Genomic DNA, 24,673 nt, shown 5'->3' on the forward strand with positions numbered 1-24,673 from the left:
TTTAAATGATGATGAAATCAGAGCAGACCTATTGTCATGTTTAATCCCAGTGAGAGTCAAGTTGGGAATTGATAATTTCTTTTTTTCTTTTCTTTTTTTTTTTTTTACAGAAGATCAGTTTAGTATGCATTAAGTAAAGATTTCAACAGTTTGCACCCCCATAGAAACACAAAGTGAAATATATTGTTTGAGTACTCGTTATAGCATTAAATCTCAATGCACAGCACATTAAGGATAGAGATCCTACATGAGGAGTAAGTGCACAGTGACTCCTGTTGTTGACTTTACCAATTGACACTCCTGTCTATGGCATCAGTAATCTCCCTATGCTCCAGTCATGAGTTTCCAAGGCTATGGAAGCCCTCTGAGTTCTCCGACTCTTATCTTGTTTAGACAAGGTCATAGTCAAAGTGGAGGTTCTCTCCTCCCTTCAGAGAAAGGTACCTCCTTCTTTGATGACCTGTTCTTTCCACTGGGATCTCACTCACAGAGATCTTTTGCCAGAGTGTCTTGGCTTTCCATGCCTGAAATACTCTCATGAGCTCTTCAGCCAGCTCTGAATGCCTTTAGGGCTGATTCTGAGGCCAGAGTGCTATTTAGGACATCTGCCATTCTATGAGTCTGCTGAGTATCTCACTTCCCATGTTGGATCACTCTCCCCTTTATTTACTCCATCAGTTAGCATTAGGAGGTACTAGACTTGTCTATGTGCTCCCTTAGACTCCCAGTCCCTTCACCATGACCAACTGTGAACTGAAACTGATCACCTGGAACAGTGAGATGGCATTGGTACATGCCACCTCGATGGGATTGAATTGGAATCCCCTGGTATGCTTCCAACTCCACCACTTGGGGCAAGTCAGCCTGAGCATGTCCCAAATTATACATCTCTTCCCTCTCCCATTCCCACCACCATGTTCAACAGGGATCACATTTCAGTTAATTTTCAACACTTAAGAATAACTGTGCATCAATTACAGATCTAAACCAGTCATATTAAGTAGAACAGATAAAAAAACTACTAAGAGGGATAATGTATTAAATTGTTCATTAACATTCAGGGCCATGCTGATCAAGCCACCATTTCCCATAGTGTCCACCTCACTCCAACAGGTTTCCCTCTTGGTGTTCAGTCAGTCGTCACCGATCAGGGAGAACATATGGTATTTGTCCCTTTGGGACTGGCTTACTTCACTCAGCATGATGTGTTCCAGATTCCTCCATTTTGTTGCAAATGACTGGATTTCGTTGTTTCTTACTGCGGTATAGTATTCTAAAGAGTACATATCCCATAATTTCTTTATCCAGTCTATCGTTGATGGGCATTTAGGTTGGTTCCAGGTCTTAGCTATTGTGAATTGAGCTGCAATAAACATTAGGGTGCAGACCTCTTTTTTGTTTGCCAATTTAAATTCCTTTGGGTAAATTCCAAGGAGTGGGATGGCTGGGTCGAACGGTAGGGTTATATTCAGGTTTCTGAGGAATCTCCAGACTGACTTCCATAGTGGCTTGACCAGTTTGCATTCCCACCAACAGTGGGTTAGTGTCCCTTTTTCCCCACATCCTCGCCAGCATCTGTTGTTGGTAGATTTCTGCATGTGAGCCATTCTAACCGGGGTGAGGTGAAACCTCATTGTGGTTTTGATTTGCATTTCCCTGATTGCCAATGACCTTGAACATTTTTTCATGTGCCTGTTGGCCATTTGGATTTCCTCTTTTGAAAAATGTCTATTGAGGTCCTTGGCCCATCTCTTAAGTGGGTTGTTGGTTTTGTTTTTGTGGAGTTTCTTGATCTCTTTGTAGATTCTGGTTATTAACCCTTTATCTGTTGCATAGTTTGCAAATATTTTTTCCCATTCTGTTGGTTGTCTCTTCACTCTCCTGACTGTTTCTTTTGCAGTACAGAAACTTCTCAATTTGATGCAATCCCAATAGTTGATTTTGGCTTTGACTGCCTGTGCCTCCCGGGTCTTTTCCAGAAATTCTTTGCCTGTGCCAATATCTTGAAGGGTTTCTCCAATGTTCTCTAGTAACTTGATGGTGTCAGGTCGTAGATTTAGGTCTTTAATCCATGTTGAGTGGATTTTTGTGTAAGGTGTAAGGTAGGGGTCTTGCTTCATGATTCTGCACGTGGAAATCCAATTTTCCCAGCACCATTTATTGAATAGACCGTCCTTGCTCCAGGAATTAGTTTTAGATCCTTGATCAAATATAAGTTGGCTGTAGATGTTTGGGTTGATTTCTGGTGTTTCAATTCTGTTCCATTGGTCTATCCATCTGTTTCTGTACCAGTACCATGCTGTTTTAATTACAACTGCCCTGTAGTATGTCCTGAAATCTGGTATTGTGATGCCTCCGGCTTTGTTTTTGTTGTACAAGATTGCTTTAGCTATTCGAGGTCTCTTGTGCCTCCATATAAATTTCAGCACCATTTTTTCCAGATCAGAGAAGAAGGTCTTCGGTATCTTGATTGGTATTGCATTGAATCTGTAAATTGCTTTTGGGAGAATGGACATTTTGATGATATTGATTCTTCCAATCCATGAGCATGGAAGATTTTTCCATTTCTTGGTATCCTCTTCTATTTCTTTCTTTAAGGTTTTGTAATTTTCATCGTAGAGATCTTTAACGTCTTTGGTTAAGTTTATTCCAAGGTATTTGATTGTTTTTGTAGCTATTGTGAATGGGATTGATCTTAGAAGTTCTTCCTCAGCCATGGCATTGTCTGTGTATACAAAGGCTGTTGATTTTTGTGCATTGATTTTATACCCTGCTACTTTGCCAAACTCTTCTATGAGTTCCAATAGTCTCTTAGTGGAGTTCTTTGGGTCCCCTAAATACAGAATCATGTCATCTGCAAAGAGGGATAGTTTGAGTTCTTCCTTCCCAATTTGTATCCCTTTAATTTCTTTTTCTTGCCTAATAGCTCTGGCTAGAACCTCCAGAACTATATTGAATAGCAGTGGTGAGAGTGGGCATCCCTGTCTAGTTCCAGATCTCAGTGGAAATGCTTCCAACTTTTCCCCATTCAATAGGATGTTGGCTGTGGGTTTTTCATAGATTGCTTTGATTGTATTGAGGAATGTTCCTTCCAAACCCAGTTTGCTTAGAGTTTTCATCATGAACGGGTGTTGTATTTTATCAAATGCTTTCTCGGCATCTATTGAGATAATCATATGGTTTTTCTTCTGCAGTCTGTTAATGTGGTGTATCACATTGATTGTCTTGCGCACATTAAACCATCCCTGCATACCAGGGATAAATCCCACTTGGTCTGGGTGGATGATCTTTCTGATGTGTTGTTGCATTCTATTGGCGAGAATTTTATTGAGGATTTTTGCATCTATGTTCATCAGGGATATTGGTCTGTAATTCTCTTTCAGTGCTGCATCTTTTTCCGGCTTAGGAATTAAGGTGATGCTGGCTTCATAGAAAGAATTTGGGAGGACTCCCTCTTCTTCGATTGTTCTGAATAGTTTGAGAAGAATTGGAGTTAGTTCTTCTTTAAACGTCTGGTAGAATTCAGCAGTGAATCCATCTGGTCCTGGGCTTTTCTTTGTTGGGAGGGCCTTTATTACTGTTTCAATTTCTGTCTCAGTTATGGGTCTGTTTAGGTTTTCGATGTCTTCCTGGTTCAATTTAGGCAGGTTGCATGTGTCCAGGAATCTATCCATTTCTGATAGGTTTCCCTGTTTGCTGGCATACAAGTCCTTGTAGTAATTTCTGATGATTCTTTTTATTTCTGTGGTGTCTGTTGTTACATTTCCTTTTTCATCTCTGATTTTATTGATTTGGGTCTTTTCTCTTCTTTTTTTAGTTAGTTGGGCCAATGGGGTGTCAATTTTGTTTATTTTTTCAAAAAACCAGCTCTTCGTTTGGCTGATTTTTTGTAATGTTTTTCTTGATTCAATCCTGTTGATTTCTTCTCTGATTTTAATTATTTCTCTTCTCCTACTAGATTTGGGTCTGATTTGCTGTAGGTTTTCTAGATCCTTGAGGTGAATTGAAAGCTCATCTATTTGGTGCCTTTCCAATTTCTTGGTATAGGCACCTATTGCTATAAATTTGCCTCTCAATACTGCTTTTGCTGTATCCCATAAGTTTTGATATGTTGTGTTGTTGTCTTCATTTACTTCCAGAAAGTTTTTGATTTCTCTTTTGATTTCTTGAATGACCCAGTGTTCATTCAGGAGCATGTTGTTCAGTCTCCATGTGTTTGCATACTTTCTGGGGTTTCCTGAGTTGCTAATTTCCAGCTTCATCCCGCTGTGGTCTGAGAAGCTGCATGGTATGATTCTAATTCTTTTAAATTTGCTGAGACTTGCTTTATGGCCTAGTATGTGGTCAATCCTAGAGAAGGTTCCATGCGCTGCTGAGAAGAATGTGAAGTCTGTAGATGTAGGGTTGAAAGTTCTGTAGATATCTGTTAGATCCATTTGGGCAATAGTGTCAATTAAATCTGCTGTTTCCTTGTTGATCTTCTGTCCGGATGATCTGTCTATTTCTGAGAGTGGAGTATTGAAGTCCCCCAGTACTATTGTATTGGAATCTAAATCTCCCTTTAAGTCCCTTAACATATCTTTTAAATAGACCGGTGCCCTGTAATTAGGTGCATATACATTTATAATAGTTACATCTTCCTGTTGAATTGAACCCTTAATCATTATATAGTGTCCCTCTTTGTCTCTCTTAACAGTTTTTGTATTAAAGTTTATTTTGTCTGATATTAATATGGCTACACCTGCTTTTTTTTGGTTTCTGTTGGCATGGAATATCTTTTTCCAACCTTTCACTTTCAGTCTGCATGCCTCTTTGTTAGAGAGATGTGTTTCTTGTAGGCAACAAATAGTTGGGTTGTGTTCTGTGAGCCAGTCAGCTAAACGGTGTCTTTTAACTGAAGAATTCAGACCATTAATGTTCAATGTGACTATTGATACGTAGTGACTTTGCCCTGCCATTTTCCCGGAAATATTTTCTAGTATATGCTTTGAGCTTCCCATGCTCTTTTACTGGTAGGTGTTCTTCCTTTCCCTTCTTTCATATTGATGGCCGTGTTTCTGTGTTTCTGAGTGTAGCACATCTTTAAGTATCTTTTGCAGGGCCGGACGAGTGGCCACAAAGTCTTTCAATTTCTGTTTGCTATGAAAGGTCATTATTTCACCTTCATTCACAAATGAGAGCTTGGCAGGATATAATATTCTGGGCTGGCAATTTTTCTCTCTTAGCACCTGTGCTATGTCTCGCCATTCCCTCCTAGCTTGTAGGGTTTCTGATGAGAAGTCAGCTGTGAGTCTGATTGGAGATCCTCTGAGAGTAATCTGACGTTTCTCTCTTGCACATTTTAGGATCTTTTCTTTATGTTTCACTGTGGTAAGTTTAATTACCACGTGTCGTGGTGAGGATCTCTTTTGGTCATGTTTATTGGGGGTTCTATGAGCTTCCTGTACTAGGATATCTCTGTCCTTCTCCAAACCTGGAAAGTTCTCTGCTAGTATCTCACTAAAAAGGCCTTCCAATCCTTTCTCTCTCTCCATGCCTTCAGGAACTCCTAGAACTCGAATGTTGGTTTTTTTAATAGTATCCTGTAGATTCCCAACAATATTTTTTAGGTTTCTAATTTCCTCTTCTTTTCTTTGGTTTGACTGTATGTTTTCCTGTGCTCTATCTTCTAAGTCCGATATTCTCTCTTCTGCTTCACCCATTCTGTTTTTAAGGCTTTCTAATGTGTTTGTCATTTGATCTATTGAGCTCTTCATTTCATTTTGATTTCTCTTCACTATAACACTTTCCTGTTCTACTAGTTTCTGAGTTTCATTTTGACTCTTCCTTAAAATTTCGTTTTCACGAGAGAGATTTTCAATCTTGTCCATTAAGGATTTCTGTAGTTCAAGGATTTGCTTTTGAAAACTTCTAAATGTTCTTATCATAAATTTTTTGAAATCCGTATCTTGCATTTCTTCTATCTCATCATCTTCATACTCTTGGCTTGGGGTGTTTTGCTTATTTGGAGGCATCATAGTGTCATCGTTGATCTTGCTCCCTCTATTTCTGTGTTTGTTACTCGGCATAGTTAATTCTTCTTGCGTCACTGTGCGTGTTTTTTTTTTTTTTTTTTATACTGTGTCCGTGTTAAGTGGACTGCCTGCTGTTGGAGGAGCCTTGGAGGCTTGAGATGGGTGCGGCCTGAGAGCTCTGCCTGGTTCTTCCTGGTTAAGGGTGTGCAAAGGTGACACCCTCAGGTTATGCGTGGTAAATCTCTCTCTTTTTATTTATTTATTTATTTTATTTATTCAGGGGGTAAGTAACACCGCAGGGCATGGCTGTGCAGAATTGATGGTATTTAGCTTCCAGTCTTTGGCTCCTCTGGACTCCCACTGGGTTGCCTAGGCTACTGAATTGTAGTGACTCAGTTCCTTAGCTCTCCCCCATTGATATGTAAATCCAGAGAGGAGGCCTGCTCTTTGTCTCTTCAAGCCTTGCAGCCTTGTAACCTTTGCAAGGTTAGGGGGAAGAGAAACCCCGAAGCTTTTTTTTTCCTTCTTTCCGGTAGTGAGTTTGCTGCACTTTCCGGCCCCCCTCTAGATTCTGACCCCCGTTTCCCCACCAATGTCTCGGGTTATTGAGCTCACCTCCCCTTCCAGCGCCGATGTGTGGACTCGGAGCCCTGAGCGTCCCAAGTCTCCCCGCTGTTGTCTGTGTGGCGTGCACTCCCCTTGGAGCGCTGGCGTGCCGACCCTGGGGCTTCTGCGGCTCGGTCCCGCGACTTGGCTTCCGCACGGTGGGCGACCTTGTTCTCCCAGTAGGTCCTCCGATTCACGATTCCCGTGCAATTTTTTCCTGGTTCTTTTTTTCTGCGGCTACCGTAACTCCCCTTTTATTAAACTAAATTTTCCCGGACTATCGGTGCGCGCCCTCACTATTCCGCCATCTTGGCCGGTATTTTACTGTTGAAAGTTTGACTATAATGTATCGTGGTGAAGATCTTTTCTGATCATTTCTATTAAGAGTTCTATGTGCATCCTGTTCTTGGATGCCCCTTTTTCCAAATTAGGGAAGTTGTGCTATTATTTCACGGAATAGGCCTTCTGACCCATTCTCTCTTTCCATGCCTTCAGGAACTCCTAAGGCACATATGTTTGGTTGTTTGGTAGTATCCCATAAATCTTGAACACCATTTTCAGGTTTTCTAATTTCTTCTTTTTTTTGTCTGAGATATTTCTAAGGATTTGTCTTCTATCTCAGACATTCTTTCTTCTGCCTCACCAAGTCTTTGCTGAGGCTTTCCACTGTATTTTCTATTTGACATATTGGTTTCTTCATTTCTAATATTTCAATTTGATTTAAGTATCTCCATCTGTTGGCAAAATATTTCATCCATATTGTGTATGGATTCCTTTATCTCATGAATTTTGATTCTCTGTGTTTGAGTAATCTTATATTTCTTTTGAATTCATTTTCACTTCATCTTCACATTCTAATGTTGAAGTATTGTTGTATTCCTTCAGGGGAGCCATATTGTCTTCCTTGTTCTTGTTTTTTTTTTTTTTTGTATTTCTGTGTTTATTTTTAGGCATTTGTGGAAACACTTGGTATTTTTCCTCTGATGGCTTTTATCTTTGAACGATGCTTCTGTGCCTTAGTGGAACGTCTTCTGCTTCAGTGGATATCCTGAGGTGTGTGCTGGATGTGGCCAGGTAGCTCTCATCAGTGCTCTAGGGTGGGGTGAGAAATCAGCGTGACGTTCAAGTTGGGCATGGTAGATATCCTCTGTTGTCAGTAGCGTGAAAGGTATGATCACGTTTGTGGGCATAATCACAGCCTCACCTCCTCTCTTCCAAAGTGATCAATGCCCAGGGTTAGCCTAGAGTGGCAATAACCCTCCACCCATGCAGGTGCATGAACCACATAAAGAATCTGTGCATTTCCCAGTGTGAGCAGAGAACCCTCTGTAGTGACGCACCCCAGGCGATCAGGGAGCTCTGAGGCCAGACACAGTTATTGCCCAGTGATTCAGCTGCACCCCACACCTATGGTGCAGTCACAGGATTCCTAAAGTTATAGAACACAAGGCTTCCACAGTCACAGGGTGCAAGAGTTCCACTCTCAGCCCTAGGAGCCTGCCCCTTCCATAAAGACTGCAGAGGTGCTCCCAGAGCCAGCTGCCTGTCAGTTTGAGACCTGGATCCTATGTTTTTTGTTTTGAATTGTTTTGAAATAAATCTTTATTTTTTATTTATTTTTTAAAGATTTATTTGAAAGAGTTACACAGAGAGACAAGGAGAGGAAGAGAGAGACAGAGACAGAGAGAGAGAGAGACAGAGAGAGAGAGGTCTTCCATGTGCTGGTTCACTCCCCAATTGGCTGCAACTGCCAGAGCTGTGCCAATCCAAAGCCAGGAGCAAGGAGCTTCTTCCAGGTCTCCCACACAGATACAGGGGCCCAAGGACTTGGGCCACCTTTTACTGTTATCCCAGGCCACATCAGAGAGCTGGACTGGAGGTGGAGCAGCCGGGACTTGAACTGGTGCCCATATGGGATGCTGGCACTGCAGGTGGCAGCTTTACCTACTACGCCACAGTGCCAGCCCCATGATTCGTATGTTAGAGTGGAGGGATGGGAGTGCCTCACAGTCCTAAGTGGGTGCTCAGCCCCTGCCAACCCTACAGGACAGACTCAGCCAGTGGGGAACATGGCACTAGCTTGAAAAGTAGTGGAGTTAGTTCCTCTAAATATTTTGGAGAATGCAGCTGTAAAGCTATTGGATGCTGGACTTTTTCTTCATGGGAGAATGAGGGATTACTTTGCTTGTTTGGGGCCAAAAATTAATGGGTAGAATAGTCCAGACACAGTTCTCTGAGTCCTGAGCCCAGTGGTGATCTCTTGGAAAAGACACCTCGCCATATCCTGTTGCTTTTCCTAAAGGATAGAAGAGATCTGAAAGATGTGGAGTTAAAGATGGATTTGTGCTCTCAAGATGGCAAGTGTAAGAGGTGAAGGAGTTCGCAGAAGCCAGACTTTCTACACCTGGATCATCATATGCTGTTGGGAAAAGCTGTTAGTACCTTGGCTACATCAGAGTGGGGCGATTGCATTTCCACCCTTGCTTCTCGGCTAAAAGTATGGGCAGTCTCAGGGGACCCTAGGGTGTCCCAGGAACCCAGGACGTCTTCCCAGATGACTGCAAGGGTGTAGTCCTTCCAGCTACTGCTTGGGCCCCTCCTTAAGGTCTGGTAGGAATTGGAGGCAATTAGTCTAGTTTGATTTCTTTTCTTAACCAGGAGCTTAGGGACTTTTCAAGAGTCCTCTCTGTGGTTTGTAAAATGGTAGCCTCTCAGCTCTTGCTATAGAGCCCAAGACAGATAAAGAAAGCTCAGGAGATCCTGGACTCTCCTGTTGCTTTTTTTTCTGGTATCCTTAGTAGAAACTGAAGACCCAGAAAGCTGTTTGATGCCTGAGCTCACCACATACTGGCGGAGGTCAGAGTGAGGTTGGAATTCTCGGTGGGCAAGGTGTGTATCTGTGCCTAGGGTCTCCTTATGTATTCCTCATATATTCCATATACATTCTGTGTGATGTTTCTTTGCTTGTGCAACATAGATATATGTATCTATTTTTGATGATTCTCTCTCCCTTTCTCCCTCCCTCCCCCATCTCTCTCTCTCTCTCTCTCTCTCTCTCTCTCTCTCTCTGTGTGTGTGTGTGTAATATGTGATGGACCCACAGCCCACTATTTTTCCTCTCTAAACACACAGCATACAACTCTAAACAGACTCACATTAAGAAAGTATAATTTTTTTGGTTTTGTTCGTTTCATCTCAAACATTTGCTCCGCTCTCCTTCTCTGACTACCTCATTTTTATCTGTGGACAGCCATCATCAGTGTGAGTAAATGAGCTTGCAGAATCTGAAGATACAGAGATGTGCTCAGCAATCTGGAACAGACGTCTTCTGAGTTGACTCATGACAGCCATGGGAAAGAAGCCCCGTATCTGTGCTCAATGATGTGGGTGTGATCTTAGATCTGTACTTGTTCCCGAGTGAGGTTACATGTGTTTGAGAAAGTGGGGTGTGTGTGTGTGTGTGTGTGTGTGTGTGTAAGTGCTGCTTGCTTGATTTGTACGTTGTGCTTATGTTTATGTGCTGATGCTTTTGAGTGACAGGAGCTCATGTACCTTTCTGGCTGACTACCTTCACCTGTGTTGGATATGGGTGGGGGGGAGGCAGGCTGGAGCCTTATCTCCAATGACGTGTGTGTGTGTGTGTGTGTGTGATAATGTATGCTGCTTCTTGCCTGAGTGGGAAGAGGCATGTGTGTGGAGTTGGTGATATTAATGACTTTTGTGTGATGTGTCTGACTTTGTGTTTACTTTTTACTGTGTGAGTGTCCAGAGTGTCAGTGTATTTATCTGAAATGTGACTCTTATGTGCTGCTGGTTGTATGCTTTGTATTGAGATGATACAAGTGTTTGCATGTGGTTGTGTGCATTGTTTTGTGTATCAGACCTTGTATGTTACTTGAGAGTTTTGATTTATGATTCCATAGATAATTTAGTCACATGTTCTATGTCCTGTGTATTTGTCTATCTATATTTATATCTATATCTATATCTATATCTATATCTATATCTATATCTATATCTATATCTATATCTATCTATGTATCTGTCTATCAAGAGAGCAAGAGAGAGAGAGGTCTCCCATCTGCTGGTTCACTCCTCAGATGGCTGCAACTGTTGGGGCTTAGCCAGGCCAAAGCCAGGAACCAGGAGATTTATCCTGGTCTTCCATATGGGTAGTAGGGGCCCAAGCACTTGAGCCATCCTCTGCCACTTTTCCTAGGCAGTTAGCAGGGAGCTGGATAGCAAGTGGAAGAGTCAAAATTCAAACTGGTATCCATTTGGGATGCTGGCATCAAAGGCAGTGGTTTTATATGGTACACCACAATGGCGGCCAAGGTATAAAAATTTTTAAAATTTATGTGCACAATGGGTCTTCAAAAAGTTAATAGAAAATGCTTATTATAAAAACTATGCATAGATTGCATTTTAGGGCCTGAATCAACTCATATTTTAATTTCTCTTTTCTATGAGATTTTGAAGTACACTTGTATGTGTTTCGGGAGCTTCTGGTTAACCTTTATGAACTCAAATACTTCTTAAATTTCTTTAAACAGTGATCATATTTCTGTCTGAGACAGGCAATTTCATGTGCATTTCCACCCTTTGGCAGCTATTGATGCCTGTAGTAAGTCTCCCAGTCCTCAGTCCTGTCCTTGTATCTTTTTCTGGCCTTGGGAAGTGACCTCAGCTCTCTGGGGTTCAGACCTCGTGGGTAAATGAGGGGTAACTGATCCTCCTGCATAACGGCTGTTAGAAGGATGAATGAGACAATGCATACAAATTCTTCAGCACCATGGCTGGCCAATGGTCCTCAGTGCAAAGGAGGAATTTTTGTTATCTTTCCACAAATCCTTTGTTGCTGTCATGGAGATTTCTTATTTTCCCATTGTCTAAGGAGGAACAGGGAGACGTCAAAAGCCCGTCCAAATGTTCCCTCCAAAACCTCAAGGTCATGACTTGATTTGCTTTTCACAGCTCATGGGTCTTGCTTCCTTCGGCATGCAAAGTTCTACTTGTAGCCAAGTTCCTAGCTGGCTCTTGCCTTCTGGTTCTTTGGTGAGTAGTGACACACTGTAGCTCAGTGAACAGCTGAGCTCTGCATAGGGGCAATCATTGCCTTCCTCAGTGGTCATGATCTGAGATAACCTGTGCCCCTGAGCAAGTACAAGGTCCCTGAGGAGGATTTGCTGTTCTGCTTCTCCGTGGTGCTGAATAAGTTTTGTCCATTGGGTCACTTACTTCTCAAATGCCATTATAAAGGAGAAATGGTTACCACTCCATTACTAGTGAGAAATGTGGACCTCAGAGAGCTGAGGCCACTTCCAAGATCTAAAACTAGGAGATCTACTGAATAAACCAAATTAGTAATGCCTAGTAGATTAACAATGTCTGATACCTCTTTCCTGGTACTGGTTTCATGCTTTAGTCATAACGAATTACTGAGGTTTGCATCTTTTTCTTGATCTCAAGATGTCAACTCCTTCAGTCCAGAGACTGCATTTCTTGTCCACTATTACTGTGCACATGCTCAGGAGTTGGTGTTGTGACTGGACAAGTTTATTCTCAAATAAATACATGTTGAATGAACAATTAATCTCCTTTCATTTATTTGGATAGAAACTTGGTTAATGTGAGGGTTTGATATGTGGTTGGGACTAGAATAGGACAGATTTGTGAATCATGCATCCAGTGTGAGAAAGAAACACAATTGTAGCTGCAACAAGAATTTTGTATCAGAGGATATACTGATAATGGTCTGGTCACGTCCACTGACATAAACGAATTTCCTCGATTCCCAACAGAGAAAACACCAGCATGAGGTGGGAGAACCAGAGCCATGTGTCCACGTTCCTCCTCCTGGGGCTCCCCATCCGGCCGGAAGAGCAGAGCATGTTTTTTGCCCTGTTCCTGGGCATGTACCTGACCACAGTGCTGGGGAACCTACTCATCATCCTGCTCATCAGGCTGGACTCCCGCCTCCACACCCCCATGTACTTCTTCCTCAGCCACTTGGCATTCACTGACATTGCCTTCTCGTCAGTCACTGTGCCAAAGATGTTAATGAGCATGCAAACTCGGGACCAATCCATCCCCTATGCAGGATGTATAGCACAGATGTACTTTTTCATACTTTTTGGCTGCCTTGACAATTTCCTTCTCGGAGTGATGGCATATGACAGGTATGTGGCCATCTGCCGCCCACTGCACTACATCTCTGTCATGAGGGAGGAGCTGTGTATCTCATTGGTAGCTGGGTCTTGGATCTTTTGCTGTGCTCATGCCCTGTTACACACGGTCCTCTTGGTCCAGCTGTCCTTCTGTTCTTATGTTACCATCCCCCACTTCTTTTGTGAGCTCACTGCCCTCCTGAAGCTGAGCTGCTCAGACGTCTCCCTCAATGAGCTGGTCATCCTTACTGAGGGAGGAATGCTTTTCGTCGTTCCTCTGAGTAGTGTCTTAGGCTCTTATGTCCGTATAGGGACCACTGTTCTGAGGGTCCCCTCCTCCAAGAGATTGTTGAAAACCTTTTCTACCTGTGGTTCCCATCTTTTCGTGGTGTCTTTATACTATGGGACACTTGCAGGTGTTTACTTTTTCTCTTTGTCACAGAACCCCAGTGAGAAGGACATAAGTGTTTCTGTAATTTACACAGTAGTCACACCGATGCTGAACCCCTTCATCTACAGTCTTAGGAACAAAGATATCAAACAGGCCTTAGAAGTACTAGTTAAGAGGGCTAACCTCTTTAAGTGGCCATCACTAAATCTTTATATTTGATTCATGAGCACTGTGAGATGTGACTCCTAAGATTACTTTATGGAGATAACTGATGCAGTTTTAAAATAATACATTTATATATTCCAATATGTACTGTGTTCTTAACAGGTCATCAGGACCAACTTTATTACTTAGATTGTCAGACCTCTAATCAATCTTTGCTCATTTATCATCTTTTATAAGATATATGGAAACTCTTAGGCAAACATGTATCATTATTATGGATTTACCTTTTTCTCCTTTCAGATATGTCATTTTTTACCTCATATATTTTATTTAAAATTTTTTTCTCACAGAAACCTTTAATTTAATGAGTACAAATTTCATAAGTGCAACTTGAAGAATATAGTGATTGTTCCCACCATACCCGCCCTCTCATCCCCACTCTCACCCACCTCCTTCTCCCTCTCCTATTCCAAGTCCCATCATCCATTAAGATTCATTTTCAATTAACTTTATACACAGAAGACCAACTCTATACTAAGTAAAAGAGTTCAATAATTTTCACTGAAATGTAATTGCATGGAAATGGTTTTTGCACACACACACACACACACACATACACACAGAACAAGTTTTACGGTTACTTCTTATAGTACAACTCATTGAGGACAGAAGTGCCCAGTGAGCCCTATTGTTAATTTTACAATCAACACTCATATGTATGATGTCAGCAATCACTCGAGGCTCTTGGCATGAACTACAAACTCTGTCAGCATTTAGACAAGGTCATAAGCAAAGTAGAAGTTCTCTCCTCCCTTCAGAGAAAAGCACATCCTTCTTTGATAGCCATTTCTTTGTAGGACATTTTTTTTTTTTTGCCACAATGTCTTGACTTTCCATGCCTGAAATTCTCTCATGGGCTTTTCAGCCAGACAAGAATGCCTTAAGGGCTGATTCTGAGGTCAGAGTGCTATTTAAAGCAATTGTCATTCTATGAGTCTCCTATGTAGATTGCTTCCCATGTTGGACCATTCTCTCCGTTTAAATTCTATTATTATTACCAGACATTTGATCTTATTTATATGATCCCTTTAACACTTAATCCTATCTCTATGATCATTTTAACACATAATATTGTCACTTTAACATTAAGATGGCATTTTTACCAACCAACTTAATGGAATTTGGAGTCTGATGGCAAGTTTTTAAACTGTACCCTTAGAAGTAAGTATGTAGGAATATATGCAGAGCTATACAGCTTTACAGTTACAAACTTCCTCCTCCCTCTCTTATTCCCAGTCTTATTTTTGATTGAGATCTATATGCAGTTGACTTTATACACATATGATTAAGTTAAGAGTTCAACAAATAGTAGAAAGAAGAGAATAAAAAACTGTTTCTTGACAGTCAAGACAAGGGCTGTTCAAGTCATTGCTTCTCAAAGTGTCACTTTCATTTCTACAGGTTTCCTTCTAGGTGCTCTATTAGTTTTCACAGATCAGGGAGAACATATGGTATTTGTCCTGTTGGGACTGGCTTATTTTGCTAAGTATGATGTTTTCCAGATTCATCCATTTTGTTGCAAATGACTGGATTTCTTTTTTTTTTACCACTGTATAGTATTCCATGGCATACATATTCCATAATTTCTTTATATAGTCCAGTTGATGGGCATTTAGGTTGATTCCATGTCTTAGCTATTGTGAGTTGAACTGCAATAAACATGGGGGTGCAGATAACTCTTTTGTTTACTGATTTCATTTCCCTTGGGTAAATTCGCAATAGTGGGATGGCTAGGTCATATGGCAGGTCTATATTCAGATTTCTGAGGTATCTCTAAACTGACTTCCATATTGGTTATACCAGTTTACATTCCAACTAACAATGGATAGGGTAACTTTTCCCCCACATTCTCGCCAGCGTTGGTTGTTGATCTTTGTATGAAAGCCATTCTAACAGGTGAGGTAAAACCTCATTGTGGTTTTGATTTGCATTACCTGACAGCTAATGATCTGAACATTTTTTTTCATGTGTCTGTTGGCCATTTGGATTTCCTCTTTTGAAAAATGTCTGTTTAAATCCTTAGCTCATTTCTTTACTGGGTTGTTTCCTTCATTATTGTGGAATGTCTTGATCTCTTTGTATATTCTGGTTATTAATACTTTATCAGTTGCATAGTTTGCAAATAATTTCTCCCATTCTTTTGGTTGCCTCTTCACTTTGCTGAGTGTTTCTTTTGCAGTACAGAAGCTTCTCAATTTGATGATAACTTTGCCTTTGATTGCCTGTGTCCCTGGGGTCTTTTCCAGGAACTCTTTGCCTGTCCCAGTGTTCTCTAATAATTTGATGGTATCAGGTTGTAGATTTAGGTCTTTAAACCATTTTGAATTGATTTTTATGTAAGGTGTAAGGTAGGGGTCCTGCTTCATATTTCTGCATGTGAAAATCCAATTTTACCAGCCACCATTTGTTAAAGAGACCGTCCTTGCTCCAGGGATTGGTTTTAGCTCCTTGGTCAAATATAAGTTGGTTGTAGATGCATGGACTAATTTATTGAGTTTCTATTCTGTTCCATTGGTCTATATGTCTATTTTTTTGTCAGGACCAGGCTGTTTTGATTATAATTGCCCTGTAGTATGTCTTGAAATCTGGTATTGTGATGCTTCTGGGTTTGTTTTTGTTATATAAGATTGCTTTAGCTATTTGAGGTCTCCTGTGTTTCCAATGAATTTCAGCATCAGTTTTTCTAGATGAGAAAAGAATGTCTGGTATTTTGATTGGTATTACATTGAAACTGTAAACTGCTTTTGGAAAATGAACATTTTGATAATACTGATTCTTCCAATCCATGAACATGGAAGTTTTTTTTTGTATCTCCTATTTCTTTCTTTAATGTTTTGTAATTCTCATTGTAGAGATCTTTGACATTCTTGGTTACATTTATTCTAAAGTATTTGATTTTTTTGGTAGCTATTGTGAATGGGATTGATCTTAGAAGTTTTTTCTCAGCCATAGCTTGTCTGTGTATACAAAGGCTGCTGATTTTTGTGTATTGATTTTATATCCTGTTACTTTACCAAACTAGTTCCAATAGTCTCTTGGTGGAGGCTTTTGGATCCCACATATAGAATCATGATATCTGCAAATAGGGATAATTTGACTTCCTGCATCCCAGTTTGTATCCCTTTCATTTCTTTTTCTTGTTTTCTTTCTTTTTTCTTGTTTCATTTCATTTTTTGTTTCAATTTTGTTGATTTCCTCTCTAATTTTAATTATTTCTTTTCTCTTGCTAGTTTTGGGTCTAGTTTGCCATTGTTTTTCTAGATTCTTGAGATGCATTGATAGTTCATTTATTTGGTGCCTTTCCAATTTCTTGATTTAAGCACCTATTGCTATAAACTTTCTTTTAATTAGAGAGTTTAGGCCATTTACATTCAAGGTTACTGTTGATAAGTAATGGTTTGGCCCTGCCATTTTTCCATAAATATTCCTATTTTTAACTTTGGATTTCCTTTATACTTTAACTGGGAAATTTACTTCCTTTATCTTCTTCCATCGTGATGACCATGTTTCTGTGTTTCTGTGTGCATCACATCCTTAAGCATCTTCTGCAGGGCTGGACAGGTAGGTGACAAATTCTTTCAATTTATGTTTGTCATGGAAGGTCTTTATTTCACCTTTTCTAATTAATGAGAGATTTGCAGGGTATGGTATTCTGGGGTGACAGTTTTTTTCTCTGAATACTTGGAATATATCTCACCATTCTCTGCTAGCCTGTAGGGTTTCTGATGAGAATTCTGCTATGAGTCTTATTGGAGATCCTCTGAAAGTAATCTAGTGTTTCTCTTGTGCACATTTTAGAATCTTTATGATTTGCTGTTTATTGTTTGATAATCATGTGTTGTGGTGAAGAACTTTTCTAGTCATCTTTATTAGGAGTTCTATGTGCTTCCTATACTTGGATGTCCCTTTCTTTATTCAGGTTAGGGAAGTTTTCTGTTATTATTTCACTAAAAAGCCTTCTGATCCTTTCTCTTCGTAAACCTTCAGGAACTCCTAGAAGCTGTATATTGGGTCTTTTTATAGGATCTTGTAGATTCCTAACAGTGATTTTTAGTTTTCTAATTTCTTCTTCTTGTGTTTGGTTTGACTGTATAATTGCCTGTGCTTTGTCTTCTGTGTCAGATAGTCTTTCTTTTGCTTCACTGATTCTATTGCTAAGGTTTTCCTTTGCATTTTTATTTGTTCTATTGAATTCTTCATTTCCAAGATTTTATTTTGATTACTCTTTATATTTCAACTTCATGGGAGGAATTTTCATTCATGTCATGTATGGGTTTCCTTGTTTCTGATTAATTCTAAGTAATCCTATTTTTTGGATTTTTGGATTCCATTTCTGGCATTTCTTGAATCTCCTCATCTTTGTAATATAGTATTGAAGTGTTGTGTTCTTTTGGGGGCACCATGTTGTTTTCCTTATTCTTGTTTCTTGAATTGGTGTATTTATTATTAGGCGTTTATGGAGCTACTTGTTGGTTTCTTGTGTAGCTTTTATCTTTGGACTATGTGGATTAGTGGAGTTTTCCTTTCAGGGAATACATAGGGGCATGTGGTGGGTGTGACCAAGGAGCTCTGTTCAGTGCTCCAGGACGAAAGGCATGTCTGAGGTGACACACCAAGGTTTGGCATGGTAAATCTCCTCTCTCTCTATCAGAGGGGAAGTTTGTCTTGTCTGTTGGCTTAGTCTCAGCTGAGCTCCTCTCCTTGAAGGACACCAGTGCCTGGGCACTAGCCCCAGTCAGTATATTATTCGTCCACTCTGCCACACAAGATCTGTGCAGTCCTCAGTGTAAGCTCAGATTCCCCAGCAATGTCCCTCACCAGGTAACCAGGGAGACCTGATAGTGTGGAGCCTCCCACAGTGACTGCAGTATCCCAGCCACACAGTCTCAGTGTTTGCACAGTCCCAGTATGCAATCCTCTCACAGTCATGAGCACTCAGTCTCCTATCTGTTCTACGTATAGGACTTGGGAGTCTCCGCTTGGCTGGTTGCTGGGCATGGACTTGAGCTGGTACAACTGTTACATATGTCCAAAATGGTGCCTACTCTCTATCAGTTTGTTACAGGATGCAGTTGCAATGTGATTGAGGAGAGAGAAACATGCCTCTCTCTTTGTTTTTTTCTCCTCTAGTCTGGCAGGTTCACTGTCCTGCCACTGTCCCCCACAGAGCTCCAAGCTGAATTCTCTCTAGGCTTTTCCTGCAGCTTTTTTGCCAGTGTCTTAGGCTTCAGTCTTGTCTCACCTCATTCTCCAGTGCTGGTACAGAGGCTCTCAGCTGCTGGGGTCCTGAGTTGTGGGTGTTCTCGCCCTCCAAGTAGGCCCACTGTGTCCCTCCAATTTGCATAGTTTCCTCTGCTGTTTTCTCCCTCACTCTTTCCTGAGACTGCACTCAGGACTTCTAGGACTCTCCTGGGTTTATTTAAAAGGAGTTGGAAGACATCTGTATTTGAATTAAATGATATGCTCTGACTTGAATATTTGAATATTAAATATTTGAATATTAATTCAAACTCAGTTCTTATAAGCACTGGTTTCAAAGGGGGAGGTAGTAAGTTTAATGGAGGGGAAGTAATCATTTTGAAATGAATTTTCATTATTAAAATCTTACCCACAAGAGAAACTAATTCAACCCTTTTGAAAGTCACAGACTAGGAATTCATGCTTATCACAATATCTGAAATTGAATCATAAGGTTGTAGAATACTTCCTTTTCCCATAGTTAATCACCACATCCACAGGACTTCAGTTGAAGAATAGTGGATTACAACTGAGATACAAGGTACAGAAGCTATGTAAAAAGAAGTCTCTACAGAAATGCAAAAACAGTAAGAGAGAAAAAACATGGAAACCAGGAAACACTGGGACCTCCAACACCTGTAGCTATTGGAAATGGTAAACACAGCCTAATTCCTAGTCTTCTAAGCAAAAATGCTCATGGTGAACATTCTATTCATTTTTTAAAAGATTGATTTATTTTAAAGGCAGAATTACAGAGAGGTAGAGGCAAAGAGAGAGAGAGAGAAGTCTTCCATCCACTAGTTCACTCCCCAAATAGAAGCAATGGCCAGATATGGGCCGGTCTTAAGCCAGGAGCCAGAAACTGCCTCTGAGTCTCCCATGCGGGTGCAGGGGCCCAAGGACTTGAGCCATATTTTACTGCTTTTCCAGGCCATAGTGGAGAGCTGGATTGGAAGTAGAGCAGCAGGTACTCAAACCAGCGCCCATGTGGGATGCTAGCAGGGCAGGTGGCAGCTTTACCCACTATGCCACAGCACCAGACCCTATTCAGTTCTATTCATTCAGTTATTATTATCTAAAGCATCAATCCAACATTCAACAAGAAATTATAAGGTATGCTAACAGGCAAAAAGCCCAACATTCTTACAGTACAAAACAGCCATTGCTGGAAGCCAGGTAGCCATGTGGCCCAACCACCCATGTTAGCCCCACCCCTATCCTAATGGGATTCACTGCTCCTGCTTCCCTACCCGCCCTCCCTGGCAAAGTTTTAAAGGGACCTGTTCCTAAACACATGGCTCTCTCTCTCTTCCTCTCTGTCTCCTGACCTCTGTCTGTCTCTCTCTCTTACACTCTCCTTCTCCCTCTTTCTCCTTCTTTGCCCCTTCCCTCTGGTCTGTTGGGTTTCCCCCAATAAACTCTTTCCCTTAAAAAAAAGATACAAAGCAAGCATCAAAACCAGACTTTATAGATGTTGGAAACATCAGTCATGAGTGTTAAAATAACTGAATAAATATGCCAGACTGTCTAATTGGAAAAGTAGAGAAAAAATCCAAGAATAGATGGTTACGGTAAACAGCTGGAACATGAGTGCTTTGTAATTTTCCTCATGTAAAAATAAAATTTATTCCTAAATCTGTATATATAAAATACATGAAATTTGTATAACTTAAATAATTTTTTTAAAAAAGCTAAATAATAAAAATACAGTTTATATTCTGTTGAACATCTTTCCAATTTTCTGATATTATGAACAAGATTGCTATGAACCTTCTTATTTCTATCTCTAGTTGACATGTACACAGGGTGTAAATTTGACAATGGGATTGCATCATGAACAGCTATGCACACTTGTACATTACAATGGTATCTTATTTCTCTACTAATAATGATTAAAACCAAATTTACCCAACAGACATTTGCGGTACATTTCATTCAACAGGTGCAGAATATACATTTTTCTCACTAACACATAGCATAATCTCCAGGGTGGATCATATGTTAGGCCACAAAACAAGTCTCAACAAATTAAAAATGTAAAATCATAGCATATATTTATTATCTGACCACAGATTAATAAAACCAAAAATCAATAACAAGAACTTTAGAAATTATAAAAAATATGTGGATGTTAATCAGTGTTCCATTGAACAATCAATGAGTAAATTAAATCAAAAGATAATTTAAAAAATTTCTTGAAACAAATGAAAATTTAAACACAACATTACCAAAGTCTATGAAATACAGGAAAAGCAGTACTAGAAGAAAGTTTATAACAACAAGTGCCTACACTTAAAAATACTTCAAATAAAGAACATCAAAACACCACTCAAGTTATTAAAAAAGCAAGAAAAAAGCAAATCCAAAGATAATAGAAGACAGAATTGAACAGAATTAAACAGAGACCAAAAATTGCAAAAGATCAATAAATAAAGCCAGAGTAACCAAGAAAATAGAGAGGCAATATCCAAGTAAATAAAATCTGAGATTAAAAAGGACCTACCAGACATACAAAGGATCACTGAGCTTGCTATTATTAACACACCAACAAATTGGAAAACCCAAAAGAAATGGATAAGTTCACATTACATATACACCACGAGGACATAGAAAACTAGAGCAAACTAACACAAGTAATACTACTGAGTCAGCAATAAGTATCCCAAGAAAGAAAAGCCCAGGACTGGATGTCTTTACTGCTGCATTTTACGAAAGCTCCTAAGAAAACTAAGGTTAATTTTTCTCAAACTATTCCAAATTATTGAAAGGGGGGAAGCCCTTCCAAATTCCTTCCATGAGGTCAGCATTAGCCTGATATCAAAGCCAGACAAGGACATACACACATATGAACTACATGCCAATCTCCCTGATCAACATACATTTCTCAATAAAATACTAGCAAATCAAATACAACAGCACATAAAATCCAACAACATAGCAAAAAGATCACTCACCATGACAATGTGGGATTTGTCGCAGGATGCAGGAATGCTTCAACATATGCAAAACAATATACATCATACATATGATACATCATATCTATAGAATAAAGAATGAAAGCCATGTGACCATCTCAACAAATGCAGAAAAGCATCTGATAAAATTCAAGAACCCTTCATGATTAAAAACAATCTTCAAATAGTTATGTATATAGAAGGAATACCTCAACACAGTAGGAGCTGTATATGACAAACCCACTGCCCATGTCATAGAGAATAGGGAAAGACTGAATACTTCCTCCATGATCTGGCACAAGACAAAGATGTCCATTCACCATTCTTATTTACTATGGTAGATGTTATAGCCAGAGCAATAGGCAAGAGAAAAAACCACATTCCTGTAGAAAAGGAGGAGGTCAAATTATTTGTGTTTATAAATGACATGATTTTGTATACAGGAAAACATAGAGACTATACAAAAAACTGTTAGAACTGATAAGTGAATTCAGTAAGGTTGCAGGATACAAAATCAACACACAAAACCAACAAAGTTTTAAATACACCAATAGCGAAATTGTTGAGAAAGAAATCAAGCAGTTCCATTCAAATAGCTACTAAAACATTAACAAAATCATCAGCAACAAAAAACTACCAGGAGCAAATTTTACTAAGAAAATGAACGATCCCCTACAATGAAAGCTACTAAACACTGAGAAAGAAATTAAAGTGGACATAAACAAATTAAGAGACGTTCCATGTTCATAGATTAGAAGAATTAATATTAGAATTTCCAAATTGATCTACAGATTCAGTGAGGTTGATTTCAAAATATAAATGACATTCTCACAGAAATTTTAAAAAGTGCCCCTAAAACATGTATGGGAAACACAAAAGACTCTGAATAGAAAAATCCTGGGCAAAAAAAAAAACAAAAACAAAAACAAAAAAAACAAAAACAAAAACAAAAACCAAAGCTGGAAGTATTTTACAATACCTGATTTCTTTCTTTTTTTTTTTTTTTTGAAAGCTTTTATTTAATATAAATTTCATAGATACCGCTTTTGGAATATAGTGATTCTTCTCCCCATACCTGCCCTCCCACCCCTACTCCCATCCGACCTCCTACTCTCTCTCCTATTCCATTCTTCATTAAGATTCTTTTTTTTTTTTTGACAGGCAGAGTGGACAGTGAGAGAGAGAGAGACAGAGAAAGGTCTTCCTTTGCCGTTGGTCCACCCTCCAATGGCTGCCGCGGCTGGCATGCTGCGGCCAGAGCACCGCGCTGGTCCGATGGCAGGAGCCAGGTACTTATCCTGGTCTCCCATGGGGTGCAGGGCCCAAGCACTTGGGCCATCCTCCACTGCACTCCCTGGCCACAGCAGAGAGCTGGCCTGGGAGAGGGGCAACCAGGACAGAACCCGGTGTGCCGGCGCCGCAAGGTGGAGGATTAGCCTAGTGAACTGTGGCGCCGACTTAAGATTAATTTTTAATTATCTTTATATACTGAAGACCAACTCTATACTAAGTAAAGATTTCAACAGTTTGCGCCCACACACACAAAGTATAAAGAACAGTTTGAAGACAAATTTTACCATAATTCTCATAGTACAACTCATTAAGGACAGAGGTCCTACAATGGGGAGCAAGTACACAGTGACTCCTATTGTTGATTTAACAATTGACACTCTTATTTATGATGTCAGTGATCACTTGAGACTCTTGTCATAAGCTGCCAAGGCTATGGAAGGTTTTGGAGTCCACAGACTCCATCAGTATTTAGAAAGGGCCATAATCAAAGTGGAAATTCTCTCCTCCCTTCAGAGAAAGGTACCTCCTTCTTTGATGGCCCTTTCTTTCATTTTTTTGCCACAGTGTCTTGGTTTTCCATGCCTGAAATGCTTTCATGGGCTTTTTAGTCAGATCTGAATGCCTTAAGAGGTAGTTCTGAGGCCAGAGGGCTGTTTGGGGCATTTGTCATTCTATGAGTCTGCTGTGTGGCCTGTTTCCAATGTTGGATCATTCTCTCCTTTTAAATTCTATCTATTGTTATTACCCAATACTTGGTCTTATTTATGTGATCCCTTTGACACTTATTCCTATCTTTATGATCAGTTAGGTACTTAAAATGATCACTTTAACTAGTAAGATGGCATTGGGACCTGCCAACTTAATGGGATTTGGAGTCCCATGGCAAGTTTTTAGCTTTACTGTTAGGGGTAAGTCTGTGGGAATGTATGCCAAACTGTACATTTCCACATATCCTTCCTCTCTTATTCCCACTCTTTATTTTTTATAGAGCTCAATTTTCAATTGGATTAAAATACCTATGCATAGTTCTGTTAAGTAAAGAGTTCAACCAATGGCATAATACCTGATTTCAAGGCATACTCCAAAGCTAAAGTAACTAAAACAGCATGATACTGGCATAAAAGCAGATACATAAACCAAGGAAAACAGAATAAAGTTAGAAGTAAATCCACATCTATAGCCAATCTGTTTTTGACACAGGCAATAAGAATATACATTAGAGAAAGGAAAGCCTGTTTAATAAATGGTCGTGGGAAAAGTAGATATATGAGTACGTATACAAAAGAAGGAAACCGGCCTTTACCAAAATTAAAAATAAGACCCAGAAAAAGAAATATTCAAGTGTATCTATTTATGTGCAAATGCCATGTTTTGTTAAATTGTTTCAAATCTTTGTCAAATGAATTCACGGGAATTATAGACCACTATAGTTTCAATGATTTTGTGACTATTTTAATATTTACATAAAGGAAGTTGAAAATCTTTCATCTGGTTACTGTTTATAGCTCTTTTCTAGTTTCCTGCTGGACTACAGTCTTTTTACTTTTTATTTGTTGAACTCTTTATTTACTAGAGCAATTAAGCCTTTGACTAAGATATAAATTTTGTTAAAAATTTTATTTAAGTTATACAAGGTTCATGTATTTCATATTTACAAATTTAGGAACATAATGATGCTTCACCCCCGTCCCTCCCACCTGCACATTCTCCAATACTTCTTCCTCCTCCCCTTCCCGTTCCCACTCTTCATCTGTTTTGAGTTTACTTAGTGATCATAAAGTTAAT

The 24,673-nt window shown here is 39.7% G+C and overlaps 2 protein-coding genes across 6 annotated transcripts in view; both read left to right on the top strand.

The window, feature by feature from the left end:
• The window catches only part of LOC100357943 (olfactory receptor 1Q1), a 227,287-nt gene that overhangs the window by 70,734 nt on the left and 131,880 nt on the right, over window positions 1-24,673 (top strand). The gene's annotated exons all lie outside the window — the stretch shown is intronic.
• On the top strand, window positions 7,656-13,397 carry LOC100346664 (olfactory receptor 1J4-like). The gene has a single exon (XM_051841374.2). The coding sequence runs from the start codon at window positions 12,435-12,437 to the stop codon at window positions 13,395-13,397; it is 963 nt and encodes a 320-aa protein (XP_051697334.1). The 5' UTR covers window positions 7,656-12,434.

The sequence above is a fragment of the Oryctolagus cuniculus genome, chromosome 1, assembly GCF_964237555.1.
Source record: "Oryctolagus cuniculus chromosome 1, mOryCun1.1, whole genome shotgun sequence".
Classification (NCBI taxonomy): domain Eukaryota; kingdom Metazoa; phylum Chordata; class Mammalia; order Lagomorpha; family Leporidae; genus Oryctolagus; species Oryctolagus cuniculus.

Bases quoted from the DNA above. Each gene is read 5' to 3' on its own strand.
- LOC100346664 (XM_051841374.2), top strand. From the start codon at position 12,435: ATGAGGTGGGAGAACCAGAGCCATGTGTCCACGTTCCTCCTCCTGGGG.